The sequence below is a fragment of the Kryptolebias marmoratus genome, linkage group LG10 (genome assembly GCF_001649575.2).
Source record: "Kryptolebias marmoratus isolate JLee-2015 linkage group LG10, ASM164957v2, whole genome shotgun sequence".
Taxonomy (NCBI): Eukaryota; Metazoa; Chordata; class Actinopteri; order Cyprinodontiformes; family Rivulidae; genus Kryptolebias; species Kryptolebias marmoratus.
In genome coordinates, this window is record NC_051439.1 from 22,658,415 (window position 1) to 22,670,509 (window position 12,095).

The following is a 12,095-nucleotide window of genomic DNA, read 5'->3' on the forward strand; positions in this document are numbered from 1 at the left end:
GGACCAGGACTGGACACCACTGCTCTGTAGGATGATTTATTCAGATTAGCTGTGTGTTGATGTCTAAATGAGCGCAGAGATTGTGTTGGAAAGCGGTTCGAGAGGCCTGGTTGGCTAAAAACGTGCTACAGAAGTATAATCCAGTTACCATTCCTTGTAGCCTTTTTGGCGTTTTCCTGAAAATTCCCTGTTCAAATCCGTTCATAACTTTGTGACTAATCTTGTACACATACAGACAGACAGAAAACACAACCAGCTGGGTGAAAATAATTTCCCAACGCTTTTATTTTGAAAGCGTCTGACGTTACCGTAAACCCGGAAGTATCGGCGCAGACTAAAAGCTGCAGCTCCAGGCCGAACCGGCTTGACTGCACTTGTTTCTCACTCCTCCCTCAGTTTTTTATTACTTTACCTTCCAGCACCGGAGAACCCGTTTGTCCGCCGGGAAATGAGGCTTCATTAAACCGGCATACATGTTTTTATTTTTATTTTAATTTTTTCTGCCCAGAAACAAAATGAGAGGATGAAGCTGCTGCTGTTTTTTCTCCCGAGCCTGTTGGGAACCAGAGGGAACGGTAATGAGCTGTTTACTCTGCCAGGAATGCACAGGTTATCCTATGTGGACGTGTTCGTACAAACTCTGCAGCCATAAAGTTTTACGGTAACTTTTTTTTTCTGTGAACCACCTCAAAGCGACTAGAAAACTCGTTTTATTACTGTTTAAGTAAAACAAAATAAGTCAAAACCAGCGCCGAACTAACAAACAGACTCTTGTCAAGTAAGACTTAAAGCCTAGCACGATTTTCAGACAACTTAAACAAAGTTACAACAAAATAAACCTTAAATTGATATTTTTTCCGAGGAAAGTCGCGAGGACGGTTCAGAGAAAACGAGTAAAATCCTGTCCGTCCAGCTTCAGTTCCCGTCGATCAAAAACATAGAAATTACACAGCAAAACGTGCTTTTGGATCAGGAAAAACTTGCTTTAACTTTTGGTGGGGTCCACCAAAAAAACCCAAAAAACTGCTAGAAATTTCCCTATAGACGTTAATGGGATTTTGGTGAAACAGGAGAAAAACCAGTCGTGTTTGGAGCTCTGCAGCTCAGACATTCTTCATCACAGAAACATCATTCAAAGTTTAAACGAATCGCAGAAAGGTGGACTTTATATGACTGAACTTGGGGTTTGATACCTTTTATCGTTTTAATACAATCACAGGTTAAAGTTTGGTGATCTTTACAGATTTTCCCACAGAAAGTCCAACTTTGAGCGTTATGACGTCACTAACTTCTGAGCTGTCTTAAAATTTCAGACTTCTTGTAAACAAGCTCTTCTTTCTCCCACATCTGTTTTTGGTACAAATACAAGTTATACATCAAAACGTAGGCATTTTTGTCTTCTTTCACCCAGTGTGTCTCTTATGGCTGTAGGAGTTAAAGTTTTATTTAAAATCCATCCAGAGCGCAGAGAAGCCTCACCCAACCTTCACCAGACTTCAGATATATTTTAGCTCTAAATATTCATAACTAGGAGTGAAGGGCTTCTTTAACTCATTATTTCTCTGACATTAAACACAGCAGGAACATAAAACCTCACGAGTGTGACCGTCAGAGTCTTCTGCTGCTCACGGTTCAGGAATTTTTAAAATGCGACTTACGGTTTTCACTTGGTGGCTGTTCGCGCAAGGCTTACTTTTCAGTCTGCCCCTCTTAAGAGTGCAGTCAGGGAGTGACAGACTCGAGTGTGCGGTTACCATGGTGACCTCAGTCTCAGCTGAGGAGAAGCAACCCCACATTATGACGCTGCCACCATCGTGCTTCACTGTAGGAATGATTTTCTGTAGGTTTTTCTGCCAAACATATCTTTTGGAATTGTGGCCTAAAAGTTCTTCTGTGGTTTCATCAGACTGTAACACATTTTCCTGCCTGCTTTTGGGAGACTTAAGTTTTTTTTTAATTTAGCTAAATTAACTGGACCTGGATGATTTGTTGTTGTTTGTGAAAGGCATCCATCTTGGATCCCTTCCCCAGAATTCAGAGGACCGTTGTCAGACGTTCCTGCAGGGTTTCTGTTGGTTTCTTTCCATTATTTTAGATGGACGTCCAGCTGGGCATCCAGTTGTCCTCGTTGTTTATCAAGTCTTCGCTCCTCCTGCAGGCGTGCTGTTCACCAAACACCCGTCCAATCAGACCGTCTCTCAGGGGAAAGAGGTGAGGCTGGGCTGCGCCGTGGAGGGCGTGACGGAGCCAGACATCCTGTGGATCAAAGATGGAGAGAAGCTCTACAGCACCGACCAGGTGTTCCTCACGCTGGGAGAGCAGCACTGGGAGACGTCCCACAGGTCCGGCAACACTCGACACTGAACCAGATAATTAATGAGACACTTAACCAGTTAATGAATGAGACACTTAACCAGTTAATGAATGAGACACTTAACCAGTTAATGAATGAGACATCCAACCAGTTAATGAGACAACCAACCAGTTAATGAGACAACCAACCAGTTAATTAATGAGACACTTAACCAGTTAATGAGACATCCAACCAGTTAATGAGACAACCAACCAGTTAATTAATGAGACACTTAACCAGTTAATGAGACATCCAACCAGTTAATGAGACAACCAACCAGTTAATTAATGAGACACTTAACCAGTTCCAAAAACAGTTAATCCTGAAGAGGCAGGTTTCTAGAGAAGCAGCACCTGAACAGGTGTATAAATCTGTAACCAGTAACCGGTCAGCAGGACCAACATGATGTCAGACAGCTGCAGGAGAAGCAGCACCTGATCAGGGAAATGCTTCAGTTCCTCTGAGGGAGAAGACCACTGAGTTGTTTGGGGTGTTTCAGCTCTGGTGAGGATTAAACAGCAGATCAGCAGTAAACTGAGGCAGGCAGTCATTCAGGTTTCACAGATATTGAGCTCAAACTTGGTGTGGCAGTAGGTGAGAGTCATCCTCAACACATACTCTGAGCACGAACCAATCAACAAAATCTGTTGCACCTGCTCCACTCAGACTTGGAGGTTTTTCCAAGTCAAGAAGTTTGACGGCAGGTTTATAATCCTGATTAATGAGACAACATGACTGTTCGGGTTTATTTGTCCTGGTGTGAGTTTTCTGAGGCGGTGTTTGCTGGTTTCAGTGTGAAGTCGGTCCAGCAGCAGGATGCGGGTCAGTACTGGTGTGAGGTGGATTACCACGGGCAGACGTTCTCCTCTGAACGGGCCTGGATCACAGTTGAAGGTAGGACCCTGAACCCGGCAGAGTGGCTCTCCTCCTGCTGCCGGCTCATCTCCGGGTCTCTTTCTCTCGCAGGCGTTCCTCACTTTACCGAAGAGCCTCAGGATGTGGCGATTTTTCCCAACGCTCCCTTCAACCTCTCCTGTTCTGCTGTTGGCCCGCCGGAACCTGTGGCGGTGGCGTGGTGGCTAGGAGGAGTCCAGAAGGGAGAACCCAAACCCTCCCACTCTGTCCTGCATGTCCCAGGTCAGATGGCGTTTGACTCGTCAGCGTGTCTTTATGAGCTTTGTAGGTTTTTGGAAATTAAAGTTTGAATTATGGAGCCAACCGACCTCTGAGGAACCTTCAGTGGCTTCCTAAAGTCTGTTCCTTGCATCAGTCCTGTCTCTGAGCTCTGCAGACCCCACTTCATGATGCAGCCACCACCGTGCTTCACTGATTCAATGCTTCCTTTGACCTCATGGTTTGTTTTTCTTGCTCTGATGTGGTGGCGTGTTTCTAAATCAGGTTCAGTCGGTTTATTTACCTAAAGCGGACTCCAGTCAAGGTGCAGAAACATCTCAGCAGAAGCAACAAAAGACTTTCTGAGGGGAATTAATTTAAATGTCTCAAGTGTTTCTGCAGCAGGTTTGCTCAGTCTTTGTGTAAATAACTAGGTTCTGTTGTTGGCTTTAAAACACCTTGTTAGTTTTCTCTCTGAGTCAGCCTCATGAGGGCTGGATTTAATCCAAAGGTCAGAGCATCATAAACAGGTCATTAGAGCCGATATCAGGAGTTCAGTTTGAGGCCGCAGCTGTCTGACGTCTAAATCTGTTGTTTATTTTTAGCCAGAACTTCCCATAATCCACCTGTGTGTGTCTGCAGGTGTGAACAGCAGCATCAAATTTTACTGTGAAGCAAAGAATGCCCGAGGGATCTCTGTGTCCAGAACGGGAACGGTTCACATTAAAGGTGAGTCTACCTGCTGGACCCAGGCTTGGAGGAGCGTGGTTCTGTGAGGGGACCGGCTCAGACCCTTCAGGTTTGGGACGGGTAGACAGAGGAGGTCCAACAGGAGTCCCCGTCTGGGATCTGCAGGGAGAATAGGGAGCAAACTTGGACCACAATGTGTCGGGAGTTGACGTACATATCAGAGACGCTCAAAGGTCGTGTGAATCTTGTGCAACAGATAAGTGTGACGAATGAGAACCTCAGGCAGACACTTCAGTGGATATACCAATAAAATATATGTTGTTGTTTTATTTTTGATTGCATCCAAGCTTTTAAGGAAGAAGTAAACTTTGACCACGTCTTAAATCCTAAAAAGGAGGAACTGGAGGAGGACACGTTGAACTGTCTTTCTGTCTGTTTAGTTCTGCCAGAGGCTCCTGTCGGCCTTCAGGTCCTCGGGGTGACTGACAGCAGGGTCACGTTGTCATGGAAACAAGGATCTACGGGTCACTCTGAGCTGTCCACCTGTATCATTCAGGTAGCACGCACACAGGAAACAGGATGAGATTCTGCAGCAGCCGCTTCAATCCTCCTCCTCCTCCTCCTCCTCAGGTGAGGAGGCTCTCAGCCCGCAGGGAGGCCCTCCCTCAGCAGGAGGTCCAGGTTCCTCCTCACCTCCACGTCCTGTCGGGTCTGAGGAGCCACTCCAACTACAGCGTGAGGGTTTCCTGCGTGAACGAGGTGGGGGCGTCCCAGTTCTCCTCGTGGCTGCACTTCACCACTCCTGAGTCAGGTGAGCTGGGCCACCGTGGTTCTGTGCGATCAGAACCTTTACAGGTTTCCAACTCCCTGCTCTCAGCTACGGTTCTGCAGGTCCGATCGGGTCGGATCAGCTGTCTGTTTGTGGTGAACTCACAGTGAAGTGTTTCATCAGTAAACAGAAGAGCTGCTGGTCCCCTGCTTCCAGCTGAACTCTGGTTCTGTGTATGTGTGTGTGTGTGTGTGTGTGTGTGGCCCGGTCCCGTCCAGCTGGACCCGAGCCAGCAGATTCCAGGCCTCTCTGTACAACGAGCTTTTGTTTGTGGCCTTAATCCATATTGAAAGGCCGGTCAGGAGTGTTTGCAGCGCCCCCTGCTGGAAGGCTGGGCTCGGTTCGAGCTGCCTTCAGTAAGTCGGTTCTGACCCACTTTCAGCTTCGGGCCGTCCTGCGTCTCAGCAGAGCGACAGAAACAAAATGATGTGAAGCGAAATAACAACTAACGGAGACTGTGCTGTAATCCTGCCTGCAGTGCCCTCCGCCGCCCCCAGGAACCTGACCTTTGACCTCTCGGAGCAGCAGCTGTCTGTCCGGTGGGCAGAGCTTCAGGAGGAAGAGCTGCGAGGAAAACTGCTGGCCTACAAGCTGCAGTGGACTCTGGGAGGCGAAGAACAGGTGAAAGCTCCAGTTTTACAAATCTGACCTCAACAAGTTATTCTTTGCCTTCACACCATGTTGGTTTTGGAGAGAAGAGGCTTTAACCTTTGACCTTTGACCTGCTGACTGAGGCCTGTAGAGTCTCTGAGCACTGCACGGTCTGACCTTCAGGGTGAAGATCAGCAGCTGTCTTAAAGGTTTCCTCTTCTGGATAATCTTCCTGTCTGTAGAATGATGGACTCCAGCTGACCTTTGACCCTTTGTGTTAAAACACCTGTAGCTCCAGAGCAGCTCCTGATCCTGAGGCTGGATCCAGTTCTTCTCTCCCAGCTTTAACTTCCTGTTTTTGTTTCATGAATATCGACCCGGGTGGAACCTGTTGGGTGTTTCTGTTCAGCTGATTTGAATCGTTTCAGAACCTGGCAGAGACCAGATCCGTTTTATGTCCTGAACTAAGTGAAACCTTTTCTGAGACCTTTCAGGAGCCGTTGCTGTTCAAGCAGAACTCCGCTCGTCTGTCGGGGGGGGGACGTTTCTTCAACGCCACCCTCCAGGTGTCGGCCTGCACCTCGGTGGGCTGTGGACCCTGGAGCCCCCCGGTTCTGGTGCTGCCTGCCTCAGGTAATCTCAGACGGATTTACCTGAGGTTTACCTGTCTCCAGTCAGGACCCGGCTGAATGATCAGGGTCATAAATCCGACTGACGGAGTGGCACAAACCTGCTGCTTTCTGTCTGTCTCACACGGACAGTCGTGTTTTCTGACTGACGGACTGATGATTGCCTGTCTGCTCGTCCCTCAGTGCAGATCCAGGTGCGGCGGAGCCACATGTGGGTCGGTCTCCTGCTCGGCCTGCTGGTGGCCACCGTGGTCGGCCTGCTGCTGGCGGTCATAGCTCAGCGCAGAGGAAAAGAAACGCAGTCAGGGTACGGAGCCAGAAGCGGGCCACAGGCGGGAAAACGAGGAAACACTTTAAGCTTTTTCTTTCTGTTTTCAGCTCGTCCTTTAAGGGTCCTGGTCCTGAGAGTTTGGTCTCTTTCACAGCAGCTCGATCGTTCAGCAGAAACGCCACCGATCTGCAGGAATCCACATGTGAGTTTAAAAACAAACCCTGCATCTCCTCAGAGATGCTCAAGGACAGGAATACTGATATCCTGTCCTTCCCTCCTCCACTCGCATGTTCTCTGGTGTCTTCTTGGACTCGTGTCCCTCCTCCACCCTTCAGTGGACAGTCTGTGCATCAACGATGAGCTGAAGAACAAACTGCAGGACGTCCTGATCTCAGACAGACTTCTGACCCTCGGCCACATGCTGGGAAAAGGTAACACAACAACACGAGAGCAGGAAGTCCCGTCTGCTGCTGACATGTTAAAGAAAACACGACTTTAAAACCTGGAAATAAAATCTGAGTCCTCAGACCTCAGGGAGGAGGAATGATGGACATTAAACAATAAAATAAATGTGCAAAGAAATGTGAGCTCCAGATTAGGTTGGTACGATGATCTAAAACATCAGTTTATCCCTCTGATGTTCCTCTGATCCTGCAGCTGACAGTTTGCATCAAAGGTACCGTGTGCACAAGATAACAGACTTTCTGCAGCCCTCGCACGCAGCTTTATTTACTGATAAACAGTGTTTGGTCACTCCTGGCGTGGTGTAAACATCTGACACGGCGTCACGCCGCCGCCGCTGTTGGGACGAGATGATCGCACATCGTGTCAAACTCCCAAAGTGTTCATGTGGTCAGAGAGCATTTTATTAACAGAAAAGCCAAAAATAAACCTGTAGAAAACAGATGGATGGATGTAAAATGTCTTTAATGAGTTTTAAATTCATACAAAGCTGTGATAAACTGAACATTTAGAGAAAAATGCTTTTTCTGTGAAGTCGCAGCGTTAACCCTAAAACTGATTAAACCGTAGCTGAAATTTAAAATGAGCAAAACTGTAAATAAAGCTAAAAGTAGCATAAGATGAGAGAAATCTGCTGAAGCAGATGAACTGAAGAGATCTTCCATGTTTTTATTTGTGTGAATATTTGTAAATAAAATTAAATATTTAGAAAAGTTACAAAAAACAGAAGTTGTAGCTCCCGTCTGCTGAAGGAGCCGAATGTTTAACACGAACAGCTGAAACGGCACAGCGTGTGTGTGTGTGTGTGTGTGTGTGTGTGTGTTTACCTGTGCAGGTGAGTTTGGCTCGGTGCGTGAGGCTGTCCTGAAGACTGAGGACACGTTGGTCCAGAAGGTGGCGGTCAAAGTGCTGAAATGTAAGTCAGACGTTACGCCGTCTTGTTTTCAGCACACACACACACACACAGTCCATGGGGCTGCTGTGTTTGATTGTGTGTGTGTGTGTGTGTTCCAGCTGACATCACCTCGTCAGGTGACATCGAACAATGTCTGAAGGAGGCAGCGTACATGAAGGACTTCAACCATCCCAACGTCATCAAACTCATCGGTAACACAAAGATTTGATCACAGAATCAGAATATCTGAACATCTTACAGCCTCCCTGACGCCGCGCGCTCCACCAGAGCTTCTCTCTTTACTTCCTGTCGCTAAATAACTGATTATAATCAGCAAGGATAAATAAATAAACACATGAAAGAAGTCATTCAAATAAAATAAAGAAGAGAGAATAAATACATTTTGTGTGAACGACAGCTGAAACTTAAAGCTAAAAACAATCAGAGCAGAAATACGATGAGGAAAACTGCAGCTGAAGGTGAGATCTGGTTCAGAGGCAGCTAAAGTTCCCTTAAAGCTAAAATTAACAAACAGATAAAAGCTGAAGATGAGAGAGACACAAAGTTCCTAAAGTTAAAGATTTAAAGTATGAAAGTTGCAAAGATCAGCGGTTCTGAGCGAGCTGGCTGGTTAAAATGGCCGAACCAAGAAGCCTCTAACCCGGGTTCTTCTGTCCGTCAGGAGTGAGTCTCCACAGGCGCCCGGGCCAGCGGCTGCCCGTCCCCATGGTGGTCCTGCCCTTCATGAAACACGGAGACCTGCACACCTTCCTGCTGCTGTCCCGCCTGGGAGACCAGCCGTTTGTAAGGTTCTGAGCCGGACCCGGTGTCTCACCCGGTGTCCCACAAACCCCTGAGAGTCTGCTGTCTGTCCTCCAGGACCTGTCCCTGCAGACGCTGGTCCAGTTCATGTTGGACGTGTCCCGGGGGATGGAGTACCTGAGCAGCAGGAGCATCATCCACAGAGACCTGGCTGCCCGGAACTGCATGTCAGTTACACTGTGTCTGTCAGCAAAATATCTCATGATATAATGAAACCTTTACAAAGTAATTCTACAACTGATTCGCTTTCAGAGTCAAACCCATTAAAAATGGCTGCCACAGTCAGCTGACTTCAGAAAACACAAAAATGGTGATAACTAGTAGCTGAGAGTCACTCCTAACAGACTCTGAAAGTAAACTGATTGTGCGTAATGTTATTTTTAAGAACGGTAGAATTGAAATAATCTTTTTTCTCAGTCTCCTTTTTGTTAATTTGGATCCGACATAAATGTAAAAAATCCCGTATTAGTCATAAAATATCAAATAAATCGTAGCTTTTGTTGCTCAGGCTGTGGGTGTAGTGAACTGTGTGGCCTGTAGGAGGGGCTGCTGGGGATTTTAAATGTTTTTGACCTCTGTAGGTGTGTGTGTTTCAGGCTGAACGAGAACATGTCGGTGTGTGTGGCAGACTTCGGTCTCTCCAAAAAGATCTACAGCGGAGATTATTACCGTCAAGGCTCGGTTTCCAAGCTGCCCGTCAAATGGATCGCTCTGGAGAGCCTGGCTGACAACGTCTACACGACCCAGAGTGACGTGGTACACACACACACACACACACACACACACACCTGGTGCATTATGACCTAGAACAGGGGTCTCCAGTCCTGGTCCTCAGGGCCACCATCCTGCAGGTTTTACTTGTTCCTCTGCTCCAACACACCTGATCTGAATCAATGGGTGATTAACAGGCTTCTGCAGGACATGAAGAGGTGATTTAACCTCTGAATCAGGTGTGTTGGAGCAGAGAAACAGGTAAAACATGGAGGATGGAGGCCCTGAGGACCAGGATTGGAGACCCCTGACGTAGAAGGTGTCAGTGGTTGAAGTCTGGACTTCCTGTCTCGATTAGTGGGCATTCGGCGTGACGATGTGGGAGATCGTGACGCGTGGTCAGACTCCATATCCTGGAGTGGAAAACTCTGAGATCTACGAGTTCCTGATCAAAGGAGAACGACTGAAGAAACCTGCAGACTGCAGAGATGACATGTGAGTGTTTCAAGCTGCTGCAGGGGGCTTTAACGTTCTGATTCTGGTTCTGGTTCTTTAATAACGACTCAGTGGAATCTGTTGTTTTTGTTCACTCGAGGTTGGATTTGATTCTGGATCGGTTTCATGAAAACCTGATCCGAACCTGAACCTTCTTCTTCTGCTCCTCAGTTACGAGATCATGCACAGCTGCTGGAGCCCCGTCCCAAAATGCCGTCCCAGTTTCCAGCAGCTGGTCCTCCAGTTGGAGACGCTGAATCTGAGCCTGTCCCCCGCTGCTGCTCCTTCACTTTACGTCAACCTGGAAGGAGACGAGGAGCCGGACGGAGGAGGAGGAGGAGCTGCTGGAGCTCAGGAACCCAGCCGGTCACCAGAACCCGGCGCCGCTGCAGAAGCTTCCAGCTGGAGCGTCGCCTGGCAGCGACAGGCGGAAGACGAGGAGAAGGACTGGCTCATGGTGGGCTCGGGGGCGGCGCTGGCCATCGGAGGAGACTACAGGTACGTCATCAGGCAGTGTGGAGCCGCTGAGGAGGAAGAGGAGAACCGCCCACAGGATGAGGATGACGCTGTAATCAATGTTTGACCAATCAGAGCACTGCTCTCACCTGAGTGGACGCTGGGCTGACGCCACGGAGCGGTGAAGGTTCTCCTGGTTCCCTCCAGGTTCGCCGCCGCCATTCATCCTTTTATTAGAGAGCAGAAGTTATAAATCGTTTAATAATTTCTGGTTTTACAGTAAAAGCACGAAATACTTTGTGCTCTCGGCTACTCAAACATCTTAATTTGAATGTATGCCGTCTTCGGCTTTGTTTTCTTTTCTTTGTCAACATTTCTAACACAAACACTGAAACACTGTTTACGTTAACGATCATCGTTACAGCTGAGCTTTCTTTACTCCAAGTTCAAAGGTCATCTGTGAAATAACCTCTAAAAGCTGCTCATCACCTCATACAGGAGGAACTTAACTGATTAATCAGAACATTTATTGTTCGAGGAGACTCTTCTGATCGTGTGATTGGACCGTTTGACTGCTTTGAGGCGTGACGTCTCCTCAGTTTCAGGACTTTTATTTTGAAAAGCTGTAACGAGGTTCTGAACAGGACTATGTGTGGGTATCCAACATGTCTGACCTTCTGAAAACGACAGGAAGTGCCAACAGACCTCTTCATCGGGATGATCCAACCACCTGAGATGTTAGGAGGCCTGGATCTGAGTCAGAACTTCCTCCAATCACTTCATCACAGCGATGCTCTTTATTTCCAGACATTTCTTAAAATAATGAGCCTTTTCTAGATGTCAGCCGCCGGTCCAGGTCATTTTTAACTTCCTGACTCGTTTAATGTTTGTGTAACTCACCAAATGAAACAGAGTTGTGTTTGCTGCTCATAAAGGCTAAAAACACAAATCTTATTTCACTTTAATTCAGTTCATTAAGTCTTATTTAACGACTACACTGGGCCTGTTTTTAACTTTTAAATAAAGTTTTCTATGAAGTCATGCAAACGTTCTACAGGTCTGTGTTTTTATGTGTAAACACCATAAAAATCAGATTAAAGAAGAAAAAGATTGCAAAAATAATTTTTTTTTAAACTTTTTATTATCTCCAGCCTTGCATTAAAATGTTTGTTGAATTTCTAACAAACTTCCAGGACGGATTTTATTGGATTGAGTTTTGGAGCTGACTCAGTTCAAGATGGCTGCCACTGCTAACTGACCTTGGTAACCCTGCATGCATTGAGCTGGTGTGGTAGTAGCTGAGAGTCATCCCCAACACACGAGTATTTGGAAGTTAATGCTCAGTTTATATGTTTGAGGCTCTTATTGTGAAGGACTAGAGGAAGTTCTGTGATTGACGTTGCCAGGGTTACGGCCATCTTTGTGTTTGCTAAGGTCTATTAGCTGTAGCGGCCATCTTTAATCAGGCTAACAGTTGTAAGTTTCTTCCTAACTTCAATCATAAACTGGAAACTTTATTTTTATAACATTAACTCCTGTGTTGTGTTTGTAAATAGGACTGACTTCAGATCTGTGCAGAAAACTCAGCTGTGATACTTTTGTAAATAAAAATAAAGAGGATTTATGATATATTTACTTTAGTACAGGCTATAGGAACCTCACTTCCAACTGTTTATTTCTCAGATTGTTCAGTCTTTTTTTGTTTTGTTGGAAGAAGTTTCTTTAAATTATGACTTTGACATTAATGTAAACAGAATTTATTTAATGAAGTAACATCA

The 12,095-nt window shown here is 46.5% G+C and overlaps 1 protein-coding gene across 1 annotated transcript; it reads left to right on the plus strand.

Moving 5' to 3' along the window:
• The first annotated feature begins 328 nt into the window (after positions 1-328).
• On the plus strand, positions 329-11,364 carry tyro3 (TYRO3 protein tyrosine kinase). The gene is made up of 19 exons (XM_017437642.3): positions 329-575; positions 2,159-2,342; positions 3,147-3,247; positions 3,320-3,490; positions 4,109-4,195; positions 4,597-4,712; positions 4,787-4,967; positions 5,464-5,606; positions 6,071-6,209; positions 6,389-6,512; positions 6,584-6,678; positions 6,812-6,907; positions 7,774-7,854; positions 7,953-8,045; positions 8,516-8,637; positions 8,713-8,822; positions 9,252-9,411; positions 9,725-9,861; positions 10,033-11,364. The coding sequence occupies exons 1-19, from the start codon at positions 524-526 to the stop codon at positions 10,442-10,444; spliced, it is 2,604 nt and encodes an 867-aa protein (XP_017293131.1). The 5' UTR covers positions 329-523; the 3' UTR covers positions 10,445-11,364.
• The last annotated feature ends 731 nt before the right edge of the window (positions 11,365-12,095 follow it).